The sequence below is a fragment of the Solanum pennellii genome, chromosome 5, assembly GCF_001406875.1.
Source record: "Solanum pennellii chromosome 5, SPENNV200".
In the NCBI taxonomy this organism is placed as follows: Eukaryota; Viridiplantae; Streptophyta; class Magnoliopsida; order Solanales; family Solanaceae; genus Solanum; species Solanum pennellii.
In genome coordinates this window covers 11,893,848-11,918,471 of record NC_028641.1, presented here as the reverse complement: position 1 = coordinate 11,918,471, position 24,624 = coordinate 11,893,848, and the positions used below count along the sequence as shown (strand labels likewise).

At 31.4% G+C, this 24,624-nt stretch overlaps 1 protein-coding gene and 1 long non-coding RNA gene across 2 annotated transcripts; one reads left to right on the top strand and one right to left on the bottom strand.

Moving 5' to 3' along the window:
* Window positions 1-14,666: 14,666 nt before the first annotated feature.
* LOC107019313 (protein MNN4-like) lies at window positions 14,667-14,963 on the bottom strand. Its single transcript, XM_015219843.1, has one exon. The coding sequence runs from the start codon at window positions 14,961-14,963 to the stop codon at window positions 14,667-14,669; it is 297 nt and encodes a 98-aa protein (XP_015075329.1).
* Window positions 14,964-15,278: 315 nt separating this feature from the next.
* LOC114077232 lies at window positions 15,279-17,013 on the top strand. Its single transcript, XR_003578275.1, has 2 exons — window positions 15,279-15,718; window positions 16,678-17,013. It is a non-coding gene; the product is annotated as an uncharacterized LOC114077232 (long non-coding RNA).
* Window positions 17,014-24,624: the final 7,611 nt, after the last annotated feature.

The following is a 24,624-nucleotide window of genomic DNA, read 5'->3' as shown; positions in this document are numbered from 1 at the left end:
ATAGATGTTCTTGTGGTGATGACTTCCAGATTTTGGGGAATATTAGATGTTGAATTTTAGAAGTTATTGAATTGGTTTTATTTATGAGTTTAAGTCTTCCGCATTAATTTTCTGTTGGTATTAAATTGAAATGTTAGGGTTTAGATTGGTTGGTTCGCTCACATAGGAGGGTAAGTGTGGGTGCCAGTCGCGGCTCGGTTTTGGGTCGTGACACTCGGACATGGACTACCGTTTTATTCTTTATTTTCGTTCTTAAATATTCTTAGACTTAGTAATTTGAGGATAGATGTTCTTGATGTGATGACTTCCAGATTTTGGGGATAATAGTTGATAAATTTTAGAATGTTTATTTATTGGTTTTATTAATAAGATTTTGAGTCTTCCGCATTATGTTGGGGTTTAGATTTGTTGGTTCGCTCACATAGTAGGATAAGTGTGGGTGCCACTCGCGGCTCGTTTTGGGTCGTGACACCTTATTTATGGGTGAACATTGTCATTTAGACGCTTTTTGCTGACTCAACATAGTAATTGTGCAACACGTATTTTATGCGCGTTTAAGAAGCTTTTTTGGTGAATTTTTTTTCTCTTTATTGTTCTTCCTCACTATTTCTCTCTGCAATCTTTCACCACTCTCCATTGATTATTTTTTTTACTCCTTCCCGCTCGCTCTTTTACTCTGCCACCATAGACCACCCCTCATCACCATCCAAATTTTGAGAAATGTATAGTTTTTGCTGGGCATTTACACTACTTAGATTTTTCTTGTTCCCTAAATATCTAATTTATTTTTTTATCCAACATTCAATAATAATTAAAGTACACAAAAAATATATTTTTCCACTTCTTTTGCACTATATCAATTAGAGGAGAAATAAGTAATGAAACTATTTAATTGATAATTATCGGATCATCTCTGACTACAATGGAAATAAATATTTCAAAAAAGTGAGTTCTTATATTTGTATCTCCTACTACATATATAATGAGTTTTTGTAAAAGAAAAAAAATTAAAAGAAAAGAAATAAAAGATGGAGGAAATGGATTGCGATAAGGAGAGATTAAATATAGAAAATGGATGAGAAGAAATAATTTTAAAAGAAAAATTGCAGTAAAATTACTAAAAAGAAAAAGATAATAATTTCAAGGCACAAAATAAGAAGAATGAAATTACAGAGATTGTTTAGAGATTATGACGAACTTGGTGGAGTTTAGGAAGAAGAAGATGAAGAAATGGGGTCTAGGGCATGGGATTGCAGATCTAGAGAAAAAAATTAAAGTGATTTTTTCATTTTAAGAAAAAAGTCCACACTTCACTTAAATATTTGTCTATTTTTCCAGAAAAAGCATTAGTCAACACGCGCTTTAGTTGGATCTGGGAATATAAATAGTGTCGAAATGACACAGTAAATGACTACTACAGGTGTTCAAAATGAACAAAGCATAATTAAAGTGTTTATGTGAAATTTCATTTCAACTTTAAGGGGACACCGATGGGTTCACCCTAAAAATAATATTCAGGTTGGGTGTAATTATGTATGAGTTGTTGAAGCTAGAATAAGCCATGTTTCTTTGATACTATACCCAAAAGAGATAAACTAAGACAGCTGGCACCATACATGATACCTTTATTTTCAAAATACATAACGTACACACACAATGACTAAAGATAATTCAAGAAAGAGCAACGTCCCAATTCCGCATTTCAACGAAGAATTATTAGCTAGATGAGATCTATATGCCCATAAGTTTCAGGGATTGACAATATCAAAGGAAATTGTAGTACATTTGTGTGGTAAACTTTCCTTCTTCACCAAGTCTTTGGATGACAACAATGAACTTTCCATGAATATCCACCTCAATTTTGAGAATTACCTTTGACAACGAGTTTTATTAACAACTCTTCTCTGGATTATGTTTTCATTTGTGCTTTTTCTACCTCACATCCTCCTCAGTCTATTTAGGAGGTTCAACCATTCACTAGAAAGTAGATTTACAAAAAAGAAAATATCAATCTTAGTTCCGTTCTTCTACACAAGAAGTATATTCAAAAAAATGACTGAAAAACTTATCATATTCCACAAATAGTAACTAGGATCTTCAATATCAATCTTGAACTCTCTCTTTGATTGCAAAAAGATAGGGAAAATATTTTCTCACAATAAGATGCTAGCGCAAATTCAGAACATGGATTATAAGCATTGTCTAATAATCCCATGATCTGTGCTAGCATCTTGTTGTGAGAAAATTGTGTCCCAATCTTTTGTGCAACCGCAACAACAGTTAGGAATTGATACTGAAGATGCCAATTACTACTTTAAGTATGTGATTAGCATTCAATCATTTTTTTCGAATGGATACAGTGATATTGGTTGTGTATAAGAATAAATTGAGATTAATTTGGTTATTTTTGTAAAAAAAATCTCTAGTGAACCATTGAACCTACTAAACAAACTTAAGAGGAATAGAGGTAGAAAAAAACACAAATGAACAAAGAAAGACTACAAAATTTCATCCCTTGGAGACTTAATTTTCTAGCCTTAAGGTATAAAAATATCAAACCTCAGGCACTTCTATACTACGTTTCCACTATGAGGCTAGACCACTAAGAAATTAAAACTTGACTATTTTGAGTTCTATAATCGCCTTAGGCATAACAAGCACAAAACTAGTCTATGACTAAAATGATATAAAATCCATCATATCGAATCAACTAAGTCAGTTGTTGGTTCTTTATAATAAATAGAGATGACACAATTTTGTAGTCTCTCTTTGTTCATTTGTGTTTTTCTACCTCTCTTCCTCCTTAATTTGCTTAGGAGGTTCAATGATTCATAAGAAAAAAATATACAAAAATGACAAAATGAATCTCAAGCCATCTTAGACATATCTTAATATCATAAGGTTACGACCCTTTACATTGAAAGAAACATACTAAGTCTTAAACAATGTATTAAAAGAAAGAAACAAAAAGAAACATAGTTAGTACAAACATTGTACTAAGTATTGTAATATGCAAAAACATGCTAAAAGGACATTGTAGTTGAAACATACTTCTATGCTTTTTTAGTAAAACCTTCATGAATCAAGTTTACAAATCATCATTTCATATACAAGTAAAACTTCCTTAACCTCAACATTTAGTAACATTCATCAAGTAATCTATTTTTATCATTCAGACCTTCCTATCCAAAGTTATCCTAAGACTCAACTAGGTAAGACATGAAGAGACCTCCCATTCAACTTCTTCATTACACACCTAAGGATCCTTAAGACTACCAAAGATAAGCATGATCCATTTCAATTTAACATGTCAACACTCATTACTAAAAATACTTAAGGGAACATACATGTCTGTACGAACTTCACATAAAGACCATCCTCCCCCAAGTTATACTTAGTACAATGTGAATTTAGCATCCCATACTACTACTCCCACCATAGTGCTCCTTGAGAATCACCATAGACTAGGAAGATCACATTCATCATTTACATAGCTTTCATCACTTTACACATAAGACGAACATGCTTCATTAACATTAGACATAAATTCAACTTACCTCATTAACATTATATAGTAAACCATTCATACATTTTCATATAAGGACACACCAAAACTTCCTCAAAATATCTACTTGTGCGAAGGATAAATATTGTCCCATTCCACCACCTACCCTAAGTAGTACACCCTTAAGAAGACTTATTTCATTACATTCGTTTGTGGGGGCTAGCTTTAGTCGACATAGACAATGAGAGCTAGACATGGAATCCCGGTATATCCCCTTTCGGATAAGGGATCCACCATGCCTAAAGTAGGGTCATTCTCTTAGCCTTTACTTGGATCTCCTATAGATAAACATATGTGTGCGCATAGTAAAGGATAAGGAGATTTCTTCTAAGTACTACATCTCAACTCACGAGAGTAGTCATCTCTAGAGGTACATTGGATACGACATCTCTGCTCACAACGAGTATCCACCCCTTCTTCAAATCCTATCATTGTTGAGCATGACTCCTCGATTGAGTCTTAGACATTCATTAACTATAGGTTAACAAACTGTTATTAAGTACTACATCTTAACTCATGAAGATCACTCATCTCTAGAGATTACTTTTTTATACTACATCTCAACTCACGAAGAGTATCCAACCTCCAACCATTCTTTGGAAAGCTCTTGGGAATACTGAGGTTGCTACTAAACACTGCATCATAACTCACGAAGAGTGTCCACCCCAAACTCCCCCTTTTTCATTCACTAGAGTTCTTAGGAATAGTAGGGTTGGTAATAGACACTTCATCTCTACTCACGAATAGTGTCTACCTTAGAATCCCCCATCTTCATTCATTAACTTCATTCATTAACTTCATTCATTCATTCAAAGTGTGTGCATGTGAGTATATGTGACAACATTCTTCACATAACCACCATATTCATAACACTGAATTTTAAGCATTATCATACTACATAAATCATAATTCACACAGTATCATGCCTTACATTCACATTGTACTTCATTTAGACATAGCATCTTCAAGAAACATATTCTCAACTTCATAAGACATCTCATCCATATACATCATAACATCACTTTACTTCATATTCAATGCCTTCAAAGCCATAATCACAATTCACATATATAATCATATACATCAAGTAAACACCGCCACCATAAGTGGACCATACCACTCAAGATCAATTCAATAAGAACTAAACAACATAGATAAACTTACCCTTCATCCAAGACTTGATCACCTTTTATCAATTCTCAAATAAATCATCATAATAAGGCATAAATGGAAGTACATAATCACAATAAAACATAATAAAAACAAAACTCTAACATTGTCTAATCATATACATTAAACCCACTTCATAAGCCCAATTTTAAAAATTGGCATGTTCATGGGGTCATTGAGTTTTTGATCATAAAACCATCACTTTATATTGAAAACATCATAATCCATCCATTAAAACCTTTCATGCAAAGACCCATGCTTAAAATTTAAAATATAAGAATTTAAGAATTTGAAACCTTTTTGAAAAACCTTTGGATTGGCCCCTTGAATGAGAGAAGAATAAAGGATGATCTAGAATACCATAATAGGAGAAAACCTAAGGGATTTGGTGAAGAAACCACTCAAAATCTTCAATGCTAGCTCTTCATTGAGTTCAAGCTTCGATGGTGTGTTAAGAGAGGGGTTATAATTTTGAAAAGTGAAGTCTAACTTAGGTCTTAGGGGTATAAACTAACTTAAAATAACTGAAAACCCCTAAAACAACCTATTACTAGTTAATAAGGACATGGGATGAATTTCCCAATTCACCCCTAAGCTTGTAGAAAATATTGACAGTGTTGCAGGCTCTAAACGACGGACTCAAGCTACTGTGCATCATTTGATTGACGGCCCATCCTGCTGGGCGTCGTTTGGGAAGTCAAATTTTGGGGGATAAGCTCCCAAAACTAAGTGTTAATCTATTCCCCCAAATGACAGGGCGTTGATTGACATAAGTAGCGTCGATAAGGGGTCGTTCTTTGACAATCTTTGGTCGTTTTCTTGCTAGGGTTTCGGTCCTTCTCAAGGACCCATGGGGTGGTCTTTCGGGAGTCGTACCCGGATGTTTCTACGATAAACATGCTCATCTAAGTCTTAGGACCCTCCCCTATCATTTTGGATACCAAACAACACATAAAACATGAAAAGGCACACTAGCACATACAAGACTAGCTTCAAAACGTCTTGGATGTTCTTTGACGTTCAACATACAAACTCTTTAGAAATTACCCCTTAAGACATATTCATCATTTTAACACATCATTAACTATTTAATAACTCTTTATACACATGACAGGCTCTAGTTAGGCTATTTCATTTTGAGGGTCGTTATCGAGATATACTAGTTTTCAAATTATGAACCTTACCAAATTTTTGTGTGTTCCATATATGTTTTCAGATTCATGTATCTTGAGATGAATGAGATCAAAATTAGGTATAGTTTGTTCTAGATATATTGTATCCAACTAGATACACATTTATATGAGATACATAGAAAAAATTTTCTTGCTCCCTCCCGTTTCACTCACAACTCTCGTATCTCGCTTGCATATCCACATCTCAGATACATGTGATCAGACAAGATATATTTATATAATGTATATGTTCGCATATTTATATCTAACTTGAAATCTTCTATGAAATTGTGTAGTGAGATTAAAATGTAGTTATTTCAAATCATAGAAAGAATTAGTAAATAAGATAGTAATGTTTGTATAATTAAGTAGTTTCTCCTATATTCATCCCATATCTACTAATCCAATCTATACTTTCAAATAATTATTTATTATACCACCTTTTTATTTATCGTGTACCAAATTCAGAGTTAAACGTATTGAGATGCATTACACATTAAAATAGCCTAAAATAGAGCAATAATGACTTAATTCTCTCGAACTACTCCTTCAATCTAGGAAAAACTACTTAACTACACAATTTTTAAACCAAAGTTTGAAATACTAATATTTACATGATTAATTAATAATTTCATCCTAGACTAGTGAAGTTTCTATAAGTTACCCTTTATTCTAAATCGCTTGACTCTCTTTTTCACCATCATTGTTGACCTTCACAAGCTTAGCCTCCGATCAAAACCATTTTACCTACATAGGCTGTTAAGATTTTGCCACTTGTAGGGCCATTAAAGAGTAGGGTATGATTTGTCAAGAAACATGTGAATATCAGAGTTGAAAGCATAAAAAAATTCTAGCAAAATATGATCTCTTACATAGAGTAGCATGCGGGTGGCGGAATAACCCAAGCTACATCCACCAAAATTGCAGTCCATCAATGTTATGACTAGTAGAATGTTCCCAAAATTTTGTAATAGCATCTAGTGTTGTTCATCTTGTATTTAAAACATACTTAGAACAAAACTTTGAACAACTTTGTAAGACAACAAAGTTTAAGAACATTTTCACAACTAGAAAATTAAAACTAGTAGCGAAACTAGAAGCAGAAACATATTTGAAAAGAAAATATACGAAATATTTTTCTTAAAGAAGAATTGTTGTTAATATGTGTCTAAAGAATCTTACTGGTTTCAACAAACTTTGCAGAATTGTTGTTAATATGTGTCTAAAGAATCTTACTGGTTTCAACAAACTTTGCAGAAACACGAAGTTACTAAGTTTAATGAACCAGTGAAAAATAAAAGAATAGAGGAACTAAAATTAATTAACAAATCTAAAATTTGTAAAACGCGTACCAGAATCTGGAAAATTTTAAATAGGAAAAAGATCAAGTCCACTCAACTCATAGTGTCCCCTTAAGGAAATTATTCCCCTCTAGTATCCGAGGTTTGATTTGTAATATGACCTCCCAGGGTAAAATGATCTCAATCACCAGAGTATAGATGCCAAAAACTCCGGTGTCAGCGAACCACTCAACAGCAATAAAGCACACTTAGAATATTAGATTTAGTAGTTGAAGAAGAAGTCCATAAATTCTATATTAAAATGAGAGGAAATCCCTCAATTTAAAGAAAACTAACGGTAGTGCGAAAAGGTTCTTATTGTGCCTTACCGGAGAGGTGACAAACCTTTGTAAAAGTCTCAATCTTTCAGAAAGGTCGTCATCTGTCATAAAAGTCAAAACTTTCCATAAAAGTCACAACTTTTCATAAAAGATAAAAGTCGCAACTTTTCATAAAAGTCACAACATTTCATAAAAGTTACAACTCTTCATTTTCCATTCACACTTTTTAAAAACCCAACAATCCCCCGCATGAATGGGAAATGACTCGAAGACAAAGAAATGGACAAGTATGTGTACTTTACAAGCAAGAATTAATTGCTTCTGGATAAGTAGGTTTCCCCTTGGACTTTTCGTAGTGAACATATGTCGGATATAGTCGGTTAACCGGTAGATGCGATATCTTTGAACCGTCAAACTTTGGTGTATACCTAGACAACCATAAGTCACACAATTAACCCTTTACCGTTTATGGTTCTTACGGTTGTGTTCATTTTAGACATGAACACCTCCTGGTTTCATGAGTGTATAGAGAGACGGGCTTTTGACAATCATCTTCTTTGAAGCGGCTTACACTTGAAACTCACATAGGTGATTCCTAACCGTGTTATCGCGTAGATACACTATTTGGTCAACTCTGCCAAACTTAGCAAATCATTAAAACCATTAAGATTTATTAACTCATTAACAAGCCTTATGTTGTATCATTGTCCCTGAGCATTGTCTTCATCATGAGAATGGATTGAGTTTGTTGACAATGCCGAACCATCATTCACAACTTTGTTTTTCTCCTTGAATCTAGCTCATGGGATCTCCAGTATGCTAGATAGAGTTACCGCCATGATGACTTGTCCTAAGTCGTAAATTCATTCCCTTAGATTATATTTTAACTTCCTCCCTAGTTAGGCCTTTTTGTAAGTGGATCCGACACATTATCCTTTGACTTACATAGTCAATTCTGATAATTCCACTAGAGAGTAGTTTTCTAACGGTATCATGTCTATGTCGTATCTGACGAGACTTTCCGTTATACGTCATGCTCCATGCCCTACCTAAAAATGCATCTTGACTGTGAAAGTGTATGCATACTAATGCCAATGGTTTGGGCCAAAATAGAATATCTATCAAGAAATTCCGGAGTCTTTCAACTTATTCACCGACCTTATCTAGAGCACCTAGCTCAAAAATCATTGTAGAGCTAGCGATACATGTCTCTTTTGAAATATTTCTAAGAGAATGCTCCTCTACCAATAGTAAATACATATCTAGTCGTGAATTTTACTTCATTCGTCCGATGATTCAATTTGCATCACTATATCTTTCAGTATTGTTGGATATTGTTATAATGCAAGACATAGTTTTTAAGTATTATTTTAAATACTCCAAAAATCTATTTATTGTCATCTAATGAATTTATTTGGGATCACTTGTGAACCAACTCAGTTTAAAATAGCAAATGCTATATCTGATCGCACACACTATATGATATACATCATGCTTCCCAAAAATCTAGCACAATCCAATATTGAGTCACTTTTGTTTTCACTCTTTTGAAATGCAAAGCTCACATTTATTGGAGACTTGACAATATTGACATCCAAATATTTGAACTAGTTAAGTACCTTTTCAATGCAATAAGACCGTGAAAATGCTAAACATTATGGAGTTCTACGAATTCTTATATCTAACATCGCATTAGCAACTCCAATAATTTTCATTCCACTTGCTTTATAGCATACGTTTAGTAGTATTTATGTCATTAGTGTCTCTATTGATGATCAACATATCACCAATCTACAAACAAACAATGACCTTATGATTTTAATGTGAATACATTTATCACTTCCATCATTCTTCAATCCATTTGCCGACATAGTTTGATCAAATTATGTCATTGTTTTGGTGCTTCCATAATCTGACTTAACAAGTTCACACACTTTCTTTTATTTATCAGGAACCACAAAACCCTCGGGTTGTTCCATGTAAATTTGTTCCTCCAATTCTACATTTAAGAATGTTCTTATCACATTCATTTGATGAATTTGGAGGTCATATTCCACACTAATAATTTTTGCATCCGAATGGATGTAATTCTAATTACTAACGAGTATATATATATTGACAAGATTAAAACCTTGGTTATTTTTTTTTTGTCTAAAGCCTTTGACACAAAGTCTTGCTTTATATTTTTCAACAGTTCCATCAACTGTTATTTTCCTTCTAAAGAATCACTTTGAACCCAAAGGTTTATTTTGTTGAAGAAGATATAACTTCCAACATTGTTTATTGACACCATCTTTCCAAAGAATGAGTCTACAAAAGACACGGGAAATGTAACAAAATCATATTCGAAGGAAGTAAATGTCCTTTAACATTTACTAAGCCTCTGAATCTCTTTATTAAGTACATTATCCTTTTCATTCCTAGGCCTTTTAGACCCTTCTCTAGACTACTCAAGTCTAATTTTACAGTCCACAGTCATAGCTCCTATTTTAATTCTTTTAGGAATAGGAACTTGGGCTTTAACAGTAGATACTCCCACACTTTGAAATATTTCAAGTTGGATTTCCTTCCTTTCCATTTCTCAAATGGAAAAGATTGTATTCTGATCAAACAAAATCACTTTCTTTCTAAAAAGACAACTTTTTGTTGTTCCTTTTTGCAGTAAGGATAGTTCCTCCATACAAGTTTTGTATAAATCCGAACTTATAAATAATGCATCCATCATATCTTTCAACGTTCGGTTTTTCATTAGATTGAGGTGAACATGACCAGTAGTTTGATGGATATTCCACTTTCCAAACATATTTCTGCACAATGAGATTTATACTCTTCATTCTTATCACTTCTTTTATTTTTTTCACACTGATTTAACCTTCGATATTACATTATCTGGACATTTCTACATCCTTACCATTCAGCAAATAGAAATAGTCATTTCTAATGCAATTCTCAATAAAAGTAACAAATATTTTTTCCCACCATGAGATGTTGTTCACTTCATATAACAAATATCAGTGTAAATCAATTATAAGGGATTAGAATTCCTTTCAACATATTTATAAGAATGATCAACATACTTAGATTCCACAAAAACTTGACATTTTTATTTATTGCACTAAAAGTTAGGCAAAATTTCTAAGTTGATCACTTTTTCTTACAAGGTTTTATATTTTACAGGCCCAAAGTGTTCATGTCACAAACATTCACTCAAACAAGTAAGAACAAATAAAAACATTGAGTTTGAAAAGCTCTTCACGAGGTAGCTTTTTCCTCACTAATATTTTGTTTCTATTTCTTTCAATTATGTGTGATACAAACATTGTTTAGATTGTCAAATGTTCTTTTCAGAAAGACATTTCCATAACTTTCAATATGATTGTTATAGAATTACCCATGAACAAAGTTTCATCGAACTCAATAAAGACAATATAGTCCAAATGTTATTTTTACAAAAAACATAACAAATGACTATTCACCAATATTCATGTCTATGCAAATACTTTTATTATAATAGACATATCTTTTCATGAAAAATCACAACATTTTAAGTGATATTTTTTTCCATAAAAGAACACAATTATTTTGAACAAATATATATATATAATTTGGATGTTTCATACTAGTAACACTATATACTAGTAATAGAGAAACTCAACAACCACAATACCAAATATCTTCCAAGAATTTTGTGGGTATAACACAATACAAAAGAATCATTGAATTTCATATATTTTGCTCCTAAGTTAAACTAGACACCAAGTCTAATCATAAGCAAATAACCCCCACATTTCAAATATGATCTCAAAAATATTTTTCAAGTATTTGGAAATAGTTTTTTCACATATTTTAATGTTGGAAACATTATTCTACGAAAGAATTATAGTTCTGCAATTCTCTTTGACAATGTTTACACAATGTTAAAGTTCATTCCATAGAGACACAAAATCACAAATTCTAAGTCACTGGTATTTTTCCTCTATCATAAATAGACATACCACTTAGTATTTTAAATACTAACAATAAGGACAAAGAAAATTGTACAATTTATTTCTACATTACATTGAAGTTTATAGAATATCAAAAGTACAACACTAACTTATTATGTGAAGTTTTTATATTCTTCAAACCAATTGCATAGTCCAATTTATCCAGAGTATAAAACCACAAAAGTTTTGAGTCTACAAAAATTCATTTCTCATGGAGTACAAAACTACAAAAGTCTTTTTTTTTCTCCAAACAGAATAACACATATTTTTTATCACATAGAAATGTTTTTCTAATCAAATAGTATTCCAACTATAACATTTTGACATACTATTTTATCAAAAAAAAAATATGCATCTCTCATTTTTGCAAATTAAAGAGTTTTAAAAGCAACAATATTTGCGAAGTAAAATTCATTCCACAACATATGGTTTGCAGATCTTTTTCCAAAGATATACATAATAAAAAAAATAAAAAAAATCAAAGATGATAACTCTTAGAAACTATTTTCTCCTTTGATAATTTAATAAGAAGGTTACCTGGTAATCTTTAAACGGAATACCATAAAATTTTCTGTTTACATTCTAACTTCGACGTTGCTAAACAAAGCAACGAATCATGGAGAAGTAATGCATTTATCGTCTACTTCCATGATCAGATTCTCTTAATCACTAGAATACAAAAATAGTAACAGTATATAGTTTCTTTAAGATTGTTGTTCATCTTGTATTTCAAACATACTTAGAACAAAACTTCGAATATCTTTGTAAGACAACAAAGTTTAAGAACATTTTCACAACTAGAAAATTAAAACTAGTAGCGAAACTATAAGCAGAAACATATTTGAAAAAAAAAATATACGAAATATTTTTCTTAAAGAAGAATTGTTGTTAATATGTGTCTAAAGAATCTTACTGATTCAAACAAACTTTACAGAAACACGAACTTACCAAGTTTAATGAACCAGTGAAGAACAAAAGAATATAAGAACTGAAACTAATTCACAAATCTAAAATTTATAAAACACGTACCAGAATTTGGATAATATTTAATAGGAAAAAAGATCAAGTCCACTGAACTCACAGTGTCCCCTTAAGGAAATTATTACCCTCTAGTATCCGAGGTTTGATTTGGAATATGACCTCCAGGGGTAAAATGATCTCAATCACCAGAGTATAGATACCAAAAACTCCGGTGTCAGCGAACCACTCAACGGCAGTAAAGCACACTTAGAATATTAGATTTAGTAGTTGAAGAAGAAGTCCATGAATTCTATATTAAAATGAGAGGAAATCCCTCAATTTATAGAAAACTAAGGGTAGTGCGAAAAGGTTCTTATTATGCCTTACCGGAAAGGTCACAAACCTTCGAAAAAGTCACAATCTTTCAGAACGGTCGTCACCTTTCATAAAAGTCACAACTTTCCATAAAAGTCACAACTTTTCATAGAAGTCACAACTTTTCCGAAAAGTCGCAACTTTTCATCAAAGTCGCAACATTTCATAAAAGTTACAACTCTTCGTAAAAGCCGCAACTCTTCATTTTCCATTCACACCTTTTTAAAACCCTACATCTAGCACTGGACAAATAGCTATCTAACGGGTACTAAAATAAGTACAAAAAAGGTGTATGTACATATATAATATTAAAACTTTTACTTTATAAAACTAATTTGACTATCTCTCTTGATGATCTTGGCCACCGTATTGAACATTTTCTGATGAAAGAGAATCAAAGAACTTTGACCATTTTTCTTTGATTAATTTACTACAACGAACTTTCTTTTCATATGATGAACTTTTGCTTGGCGTAAAATAAAATTTTGAAGAATATATCTATAATCTTTATCAAAGTGATTATAAATTGTCACATCACTTTTTCTAAATGATTATTAACGATACGTTGATTAACCAAATTCTAACGAAAGAAAACATTAAAAGGAAGAATATAAAAAAATAGGAGAAAATAAAAATGAGTATTTAACAACTTTATAGAGGATTATTATTTATAGATGGATTAAATTATGGAAAATTTGGTAAAAGGAAGTTGGGAAGAATTTTTTGTATCATCTCTCTTGATTGTTAACCACATGATGATGAACCAAAGGAAATCATTTAAAAGGAAGAAGATATATTGATTAAAAATAGAATAATGTGAAAATAAAAATTAGTACCTAACAACTTTATGGAAGATTGTTATTTATAGATGGATTAAATCATGAAAAATTCGGTAAAAGGAGGTTGGTCAGTCGACATGGTATTTAAGTAGAGAATGCAAATAGATGGAATTTTTTAGTAACGCATGAAACATAATTGGATATAGCAATATGTTAATTTATTTAATTATTAAATGCATAATTGTTTTTTAGAAAATGAAGGAAAAGATTAAAAAAAGGAAAACATAAATGGAGGCCATAGAGAGGTGTCATATCACTTTGTCTACATTTAGATTTATTTTATATAAAGATAGATTGAAATTATACTATTTACGGTAGTTTACTCAATCGACAATTTCTTGTTACCCTTTGGTACTTGAAGGTGATGAGAGACTTTATGAATGGTGAATATTACAATGTGGGGAATTGAATCCTACCAATAAGATGAGAGTTTAGGTAGTCAACCAACTGAACTACTAAGATTCTCCTATTTGTTGCAACAGTTAAATTTCAATACGAGTACTTTTACCTTAAGGTGATGAGTCCTCATGTATCGAGGACCGTGATTATTCTATTGCTATCATGTATTTTCTTTTCAGATTTTGTATGTAATTTATGGTTTACGTCCCAATTACTCCCTTATGATGTAATATATGGCTTTGAGACTTATGTTAGACTTCTGCTACATTTTTTAAAACTCTTTTATTTGAAATACTACCTTTAAAACTCTTTGTTCTATTATCTTGGATGAAATATGCTCAATGAGTTTTGCAGGACCTTGCGAGGTCTTGTATGTCATGTCACGTCTAGGATGTATTTGGGGTCGTGACCTACTTTTGGTCCGAACTCTTTTCTATCATCCCTAGCTAAAAAGGAGAGGGTTGATTAATTCTTCAAGCTTCTTTAATTCCAAACAAAGTAGAATAATTCTTTCTTAAAATTTAAAATGTTTTCAATATATTTTCTAGGAAATTTTACTATTTATCAGGTAAAAGTACCTCAAAAATGTTTTGAATAATTCTGTATTGTTATAAATATTGAATCTATTCTCCTCCTCCTCGTTCCTCCCTTCCTCTTCTTCCACTTCCACTTCATCTTTCTCTTCCTATTCCTATTCCTCTTCATCATTCTCCTCCTTCTCGTCTTCTTCTTGTTCCTCTTGTTCCAATTCTTCCCCTTCCCCTCCCCCTCCTCCTTCGTCATCGTCCACTTCTTCTTGTTCGTTGTCTTTTTCTTCTCCTCCTCCTCCTCCCCCTTCTTTTCCTTAATCTCCTTCTGCTTATTCTCCTTTTCCATATTCTCCTTCGGTTATTCAGCGTAACAGGTGTTTACTTCAAAGTAATTATTAATTGTTAAAAGATTGCTAAGTTTGATAAATAAATAGATATAATTTATCTCATTTTCAATTTTATCGATTTTGAATTATTTCAAGCAAATGTATTTTACTAAAGTACAAATGACTTGTTTCTTCAAACCCACTTTCAGCCCAAATATTATCCAAACAGACACTATCGTTCATAAAACCCGGGCCCAAACCCCTCAAATATATACCTCTATTCTTTTTCTTTTCTTCACCATTTCTTTCTTACCCAAATGAACTGGAAACCCTAGCAGCCCCTGTCCTTGAAAAAAGCAAACCCTCCAAAACTTCACCGGATTTTGAGCTCAATCCATCAAGTTTTCTACCTCAAAAACGTCACCATGTCCCTAAAATTATTCTAGGGGAATATAGCCCCACCCATGTCACCTTTTGTTCAAGATATTTTTTCTCCATTTTTCTTAATTTATCTCTTCAAAGATCATCAATTCAAATTTTGGATCCCCAATTTTGTTGAGATTATCCCCCCTTCTTTGCTTTTCAAATATTCTTTAGGCGTCAACTTTTTGGTTATAAAAGAAGCTTAAATTGTATGTACTTAAGGGGACATGTAGTGAAAAAAATTCCCCTGTGTTAAAGCTCTTCAATTGTAAAATATCTATGTTGTACAAGTTTTTCCCAAAGCAAACAATCATTTTCAATCATCGCCATTAGATGCAGAAGAAAATTCAAGGTTACTTCTCGATCATTTTCTTTTGTTTTTTCAATTTCAAATTTGTACAATACTTAACTTATTATCTCAATTAATTGCTCATTAAAAAGTTATATTTCACCAAGATCCTTTATTTGATTTTTGACGCGATCTGCTATTTTATAGTATGTTACATGTCATGTAGTAAGTTATCTTCTAAGTTTAAAAATTAAAACGGAATTGGTTAAGACTAATGGTTAGTCTCTTTTTGCTCCGAGTTTGATATACATTTCGAGTTGGAATAAAAACTTCTTTGAATTTTTAATACAAAAAAATTGATACAAATAGTATTTTGTCAAACATATTATTTACGTCAATATTCTACTTATCTTTTGGTTATTTAGTTTGACGCATGCTTGTAATTGGTTGGAATTTTAATTGTGACTTGTATTAACTAAAAATCTACTAAATATTTACCTTGATTTTACTTTCTTAACTATATGAGAAACTCAATTTAAATCAAGTCGTCACGCTTCAATGTTTCCTTTTAGTGTAAATTTAAGTACTATTTCACTTTGCATCATTCATGGAGGTACCAACTCCTTTTAAATTCATGATTTATAAGGAGATAAGTTATAATTATTTTGTCACTATTGATCCTACCATTGGTAAAATATTTAAAAATAAACAAATCAGTATGATATTTCTAGTATTTTTGTTACTAAAAATAGATCCAAAGCCAAATTGACATGCATTGGTATTGTTTGAGTTTATTTTGGAGCCTATTTTAGTTTTAAAAAACACTAATTTTTATTTATTTATTAGTAGTGAAGGCCTTCTTCTATTTAACAATAATTTTTAGTATTTTATTTGAAGTATAGCTAGGACTCTTGTAATCAATCTATGACTTTTATTCTCTAATGTAATCAACTCCAACAAGTAGGAGCTTGTACTCGATAGAGTAATAATTATGTAATATATTTGTTGATTTTATTGTGTAGTTATCATCTTGAAGTTATGGAGGCTGCATTAAGGTAGAGGACCATGATTTCATGGAGACTAGTTCTTTGAAGACCCTTATATCAATAATTATTCTTAGAAGCTTTGCTTACCTTCTTCAGAAGCTTTTTCCCTATAGATCTATTCTTGGTTCCAACATTTGTTCTGGTGACTCAGGTTTGTAGATTTTATTACTTTTTATTTAATTCAAAGGATAATAACATCTAAGAATGCTCCGTCATTAATCTATGTGAACATTTAAGTCCTAAATTGATGTGAAATAGGAGAGCTACTTCCTTTTATATGGTTCACATTTATTCAAGTGATAGTTTTTTTAACTTCGTAAGAAAATATTGAAACTATTCAGAAAACTCTTAATTACTTTGCATTATGAAAAAATTTTCATCAAAGAAAAAGTAATATTTCAGTTCTTTAATTTTACTTTAACTACTTACATTCTTATGATTGATGAAAACATAAATGTTCTTCCTATTTAAGGAGTATCATTTGTGAACTAAATATATAGAAAAGAAACAAAAATCTCTCTTTCATTTAATCTCTTTCACCTATTCATGTATTGTCTGAAATATTTTTCTTCCTATTGTGAATATTTAGACAACTGTTTTTGTGCAACTCCAAACTTCCAACAACGAGTACACAGATTCTTAAAAAATAAGATGAAAGGTTTTCACTTAATTCTTCCACATATTCTTATTGAATTTTCTGGTAATGCTATGAATGACATGTTCAAAGGCAAACTAAAGAATTTCATAAGAAAGGGACCTATAAAGAAAAAGAATTACTTTAACAAGTCAAAGATTCAAATTCAAAAATCTAAGGATCCTTTCATTGTCTACGGAAAACTTAGTCATAATGCCAGCCACTAATAAGTAAGAAAAGGACAGAACTTACGGTAAGAAAGACAAGCTGATGGTCAAGCTCATCTTGGTGAGGCTAATGAAGTGATTATTGTTGTAGTTGTTCTAGTGGCTAACAATATTAATTGGTGTTGGACACAGACCCTTCAATACATTTTTGTGCCAACAAAGAGTTATTCCATGACTTTGAGGAGTCAACTAATGACAATTGTGTTTACATGGGTTCTCTACTGCAGGAATAATGGATAAAGGAAACTTTTTACATAATGTAACTTCAGAAAAAACCTTAGCCTTGAATAATGTTTTGTATGTACTTTACCTGTAGACACATAGTTTTTGGAGTACTTCTTAATAAAGTAGGCCTTTAACTATATTTAATAGTGATAAAATAATTATTTCTCAGGGAGGAGACTTTATTGGGAAGGGATATCTTAGTGGAGAATTATTTGTGTTGAACATTGTTCAATAGATTATCAATAATGCTAGTATTTCAAATTTTGCTTATATTGTTAAGTCTATTAATTTGTGTTATGGTAGAGTATGTCATGTTAGTATTGCTTCTATCAAAAGACATAGAAAAATAGAACTAATTTAGATGATAAAAATTGACGATTTTTCAAAAATCTTGTATATGTAAAAGCAAAACATGTAAGGAAACCTCTGAAATCTATTATTAGTACAAAAAATCAATTTTTCAACTAATATATTCAAATTCAACAAACTTCAAGCATACTGTTTGAAAAAGTGGAAAAAAGTATTAATTTTCAAGATACACTATGGTATATAGTCTAATATCTACAGATGAGGTTGAAAGTATGTTCTTCAAATTCGAAGTAGAAAATAAATTAGACAGAAAAATCAGGAGATTTTTGGATCTAGTAGGGGCAGTAAATATAATACGAAAACTCTGGAGTATATTTGTGAGAAAAATTCTATTATACATGAGCTTAGTGCTCGTTATATTCCAACAAAATGGTGTAGCTGAACAAACATATAAAACCCTTGAAGAAATGATAAATTCTATAATTTTAAGCTCGAGTCTATCAAATAACATGTAGGGGAAAGCTTTCTTATTTGCATGTTATATTCTTAATGGTCCCTCATAAAACGTTAGACAAGACCTGATATATGTTTTAGATAGGGTTTTCTCCTAATTTGAAATTTTTGAAAGTTTTGAGGTCTTTGGCTAAGGTAAGACAACCTGATTTTAAATGAGTAAATGTAGGTTGTAAGACTTTTGACATTGTCTTTATTGGTTATGTGAAAAGAGTGCTGCATATTGATTTTTGTTTTAAAATAGTTTTTCTATTTTGTGAATCTTGAGTTGTTGAATTTGTAGCAAATTTCCTTTGAAAAATAATGTGTTTAGTGATATGTAAAATGATGCTTCTACATTTATGTTTGTTGATCCTTATGTTGTTTCTTCTTATGAAGTTATTTCTAAGAAGCATTAAATGAACTTACAAGGAGTAAAAGATGTAGAATTGACAACAACTTTGTCATGATTTTATCACTGTATTTTTGATTGAAAATTTTCGTATAAGATTCAGTGTCTGTCTAGTCAATAGAACCTAAATCTTATGATGAGGCAATGAGATCACCAAACGTGATATTTTGAAAACAAGATATTAAAAATGAATTAAACTCTATAGTATGAGATCAATATATGTTTGATATTTTGAAAAGAAGGTGTTAAAAATGAATTAAACTTTATATTTTCGAATCACACTTCAGACTTGTCTGATTTGCCTAAAGGTTGTAAATTCATATGTGGAAAGTGGACATATAAGAAGAAATTGAGACCTGAAGCTACAATTGATAAATATAAGGCTAGAATTTTGATGAGGAATTTTAAAGAAAAGAAAGATGTTGATTATTTTGATATTTATTCTCTTGTGACAAATAATGACCGTTAGGAGTCTTATTGCTTTTGCGACTTTTCATGATTTAGTGATAAAATGGATGTCAAAACAATATTTTTAAATGGTTACCTAGATGAATAGTTATATTCAACTCAACCCAAAGGTTTTGTGGTTCCAGGAGAAGATAATTAAATATTCAAGTTGAGTAAGTCCTTGTATGGAGTAAACTACACACCTAAGCAGCGGTATGAAAAGTCTAATATTACATTAGTGGATAGTGATTTTCTTGTCAATTAATCTTAAACCTATGATTATTCCGAAATGAAAGGTCAAATTGCGTGATTATATGTATATGACTTGTTAATTTTTGTCCAAAAATGAATGTTATTGATAAACTAAGAACTTTTTGTCTACTAAGTTTCAAATGGAAAATCATTATGAAGTAGATGTAATTTTAGGAATCAAAATTAAAAGAAATATTGACGATTTCTCTTTGTGTCGGTCTCATTACATTAAAATAAAGTTTAAAAAAATTAATTATTTTGATGTAGTTTAGGTAGATCTCCACATGATCCTAGCATTCATTAGTATAAAGATTCTAGTGTTTCTCAAATGAAATATGCTAAAATAATTGGAACTGTAATGCTTATGGTGATCTTTACTTGTCCTGATATAATTTATGTTGTTAGTATATCAAGTAGATATACTTATAATCCTAGTAGTACACATTAGAAGGCTCTTCGTCACATTAAAATTTGTGTAAAATTACATTTTTAAGGTTGTGTTGTATCTGTGCAGTGACACATGTCCAAGTGCAGTTAACACTTCTAGTGCACACCCTTGACTAAAGAGATGTGTCTTTTCACCGTGCATTAATGTGTTGTACGCACTACAATTCATGCAGCCACGAGAAATATTGTGGGTTTATTTTTTTGTCCAAAACAAAAATTTCTCAATGGATATATTTGCCAAAGTCCAACTTGAGTCGAATAACCGACAACGGTAAAACAATAGTTGAAATGTTCTTAACCCCTTTAAAAACATAGAATTTCTTCAATATTTAATCATTTAAATGTTCTTTTCTCCCACCAATGTGGAAAAAATTAACATTTTGAGCAAAACAGTCTTTTACGAAGAAAATAAAAGGTAGAGTAGCACTTTTAATAAGACCATTAAGCGAAGGAAATGCATAAAATAAATAGGTAATTTTCATGTCAAATTCATGAAGTTCATGCACAAAATTCATGAATGAGGTAATTTACCTCAAAAATATAGTAGAATTTCTTCTAGTGTTGTTATTCCCCGAAATTTATGGCCACACAAATCCGTTCCAACTAAAATTCTAGGTTGTAATACGGAACTGGGGCACTAATATCTCTAGGATCCTCTTTAGTTCATTTGCGTATGCTATGTCATCAAGTAATCCATTTTTATCATTTTGACCTTCCTATCCAAAGTTATTCTAAGACTCACCTAGGTAAGACATAAAGAGACCGCCCATACAACCTATTCATTACACACCTAAGGATCCTTAAGACTACCAAAGATAAGCATGCTCCATTTCAATTTAACATGTCAACACTCATTACTAAAAACACTAGAGGAAACATACATGTCTTTAGTAACTTCACATAAAGACCATCCTCCAAGACAACCCCCAAGTTACACTTAGTGCAATGTGAAAGTAGCATCCTATACTACTACTCCCACCATAGTGCTCCTTGAGAATCACCGTAGACTAGGCACATCACATTCATCATTTACATAGCTTTCATCACTTTAGTCATAACACCAACATTCGTCATTAACATTAGACATAAAGTCAACTTACCTCATTAACATTATATAGTAAACCATTCATACATATTCATTTAAGGACACACCATAACTTCCTTCAAATGTCTACTTGTGCGAAGGATAAATAGTCTCTCATTCCACCACCTACCCTAAGTAGTACACCCTTAAAAAAAGTTAGTTCATTACATTCGTTTGTGGGGGCTAGCTTTGACCGACATAGACCATGAAAACTAGACATGGAATCTCGGTATTAACCCCTACCGGATGATGGATCCCCACTTGCCTAAAGTAGGGTCATTATCTTAGCCTTTACTTGGATCTCCAGTAGATAAATATATGCGGGCACATAGTTAAGGGATAAGGAGATTGCTTCTAAGTACTACATCTCAACTCACGAAGAGTACTCATCCTAAGAGGTACATTGGATACGACATCTCTGCTCACAAAGAGTATCCACCCCTTCTTCAAATCCTCTCAATGGTAAGCATAACTCCCCCACTGGGTCTTACAGATTCATTACATTCATTAACTATAGGTTAAGAGATAGCACCATATGTGATATTTTGAAAAGAAGATATTAAAAATGAATTGAACTCTATAGTATGATATCAATATATGTGATATTTTTAAAAGAAGGTGTTAAAAATGAATTAAACTTTATAGTTTCCAATCACACTTCAGACTTGTATGATTTGCCTAAAGGTTTTAAATTCATATGTACCAAGTGGACATTTAGGAACAAATTGAGACCCGAAGCTACAATTGATAAATTTAAGGCTAGAATTTTGATGAGATGTTTTAATTAAAAGAAAGGTTTTGATTATTTTGATATTTATTCTCTTGTGACAAAAATAATGATCGTTAGGAGTCTTATTGCGTTTTCCACTTTTCATAATTTAGTGATAAAATGGATGTCAAAATAATAATTTAAATGGTGACATAGACAAATAGATATATTTAAATCAACCCAAAGGTTTTGTGGTTCCAGGAGAAGATGATACATTATTAAAGTTGAGTATGTCCTTGTATAGGCTAAAATAGACACCTAAGCAGCGGTATGAAAAGTCTAATATCACATTAGTGGATAGTGTTTTTCTTGTAAATTAATCTTATACCTATGATTATTCCAAAATGATAGGTTCAAATTACATTATTATATGTAGATCACTTGTTCATTTTTGTCCAAAAATGAATGTTATTGATGAAACTAAGAACTTTTTGTCTCTTAAGTTTGGAATGGAAAATCAGTATGAAGTAGATTTAATTTTAGGAATCAAAATTAAGAGAAATATTGATGATTTCTCTTTGTGCCAGCCTCAATACATTAAAATCAATTTCATAAAAATTATTTATTTTGATGTAGTTTAGGGAGATCTCCTTATGATCCTAGCACACAATTGTAATAGAATAAAGATTCTAGTGTTTCTCAAACGAAATATGCTAAAATAATTGGGACTGTAATGCTTATGGTGAACTTACCTGATATAACTTATGTCGTTAGTATATCAAGTAGATATACTTATAATCCTAGTAGTAAACATCACAAGGCTCTTTGTCGCATCAAAAAAGTTTGTAAAGTTACATTTTTTAGGTTGTGTTGCATTTGTGCAGTGACATATGTTCAAGTGCAATTAACACCTCTAGTGCACACCCTTGACTGAAGAGATGTGTCTCTTCACACACACTTCAATTAGTGCTGCCATGAGAAATATTTTGGGTTTATTTTTTTTGTCCAAAACAAAAATTTCTCGATGGATATATTTGTCAAACACCAATTTGAGCTAAGGGACCGACAACGGTAGAAAAAGACTAGACATCTTCTTAACCGCTTTAATAACATAGTAGTTCTTCTATATTTAATCATTTAAAAGTTCTTTTCTCCCACCAATGTAGAAAAAATTAACATTTTGAGCAAAACAGTCTTTAACGTAGAAAATAAAAGGTAGAGCAGTACTATTAATAAGACCATTAGACGAAGAAAATGCATTAAATAAATAGATAATATTCATGTCAGATTCATGAAGTAAATGGAACAAATTTATGAACGAGGTATTTTTAACTCACAAATATACTAGAATTTCTTCTAGTGTTGTTATTCCCCAAAATTTATGGCTACACAGATCCATTCCGGCTAAAAATTCTAGGTTGTAATACGGAAGTGGAGCACTAATATCTCTAGGATCCTCTTTAGTTCTTGTGCGCAAACATTGTCCTTAAAAATTAGAGGTATCCTTTTCAATACAACTTTCTTGATTCATCTCTCTTTGTTATATTATCAAAGACATCTCGCTTATTCTGTCGTCATCAACCCGTACTTGATCATAAATAAAGCATATGTTATTTTGTTTCTAATTAACATTTCACATGCTTTATGATACAATCAATATACTGTTGAGATAAGAAATAAGGATATGCATAGTTATTCACCTTTTGGATCAAATAGTAACCGCAAGGACGAACTTCCTCCTCTTTATGTTCAGGGGCGGACCCACTAAGTGAGTTTCGGGTGCTCGACCACCCATAGACTCTGATTTTATATATATATATATATATATATATATATATAATATAATAAATCCGTAATTAAAAATTAAATGAGCACCCATAGTATGAAAGCAGTCATGGGCGTGCTGGTTTACACATGGAAACCAGAGGCCCGCAAAGCACACTAGAAGGTTCAAATCCCACCAGCCCCTTTTTTTTTTTTTTTTGCAGCGAATTTTACACTCTTTTTTTCTTTTCTTTTTTAATTTTTTTTCCTTTTTCTAAATAATTAAGGGCTTCTTTTTTTAACCTTTTTTTTTTGTTACACTTTTTCCTTCTTTTCTTTGTGCAGCGAAGTTTGCACCTTTTTTCTTTTCTTTTTTAATTTTTTCCTTTTTCTATCTAATTAAGGGCTTTTTTATTGAAGAGTTACAGTTAGTATAGTTTATACTATATGATTGCTAAAAGGTTTATGTTAAAGGAAGTGAACACCCACAACCTTTAAATCCTAGATCCGCCATTGTTTATGTTCCCAAACATTAGGGGTGCACGGTGTGACAATTGCATAAATAAGATTGTAGCTAATGAAATTACAGGACATGAAATTTGTGATGCATTTGTGAACACTAGCTCTACTAATTTTATGGAATATATGTTGCTATAGAGCCCATATGTAATGACATATCATCAATTTCCTTTTATACACTTTCATCAGCTACAATCTTACCAATGCAATTCAAATGCTTATGCTTGGGAACTTCAAGAGATGGAAGTTTCTCCTTAGGGTTATTGGTTGAACCAAAAGGTGAACAAATTTTCATGTACTTTATAATCTCAAGAACATATCAACTACATCACAAAGTATGTAAAATGTTAATCAATATAAAAATAAGGGGAAATCCATTGGCGACCTCTTAAATTTGGCATA

Excerpts from the sequence above, each read along its gene's own strand:
- LOC107019313 (XM_015219843.1), bottom strand. The coding sequence starts at position 14,963 with ATGGAAAAGGAGAATAAGCAGAAGGAGATTAAGGAAAAGAAGGGGGAG.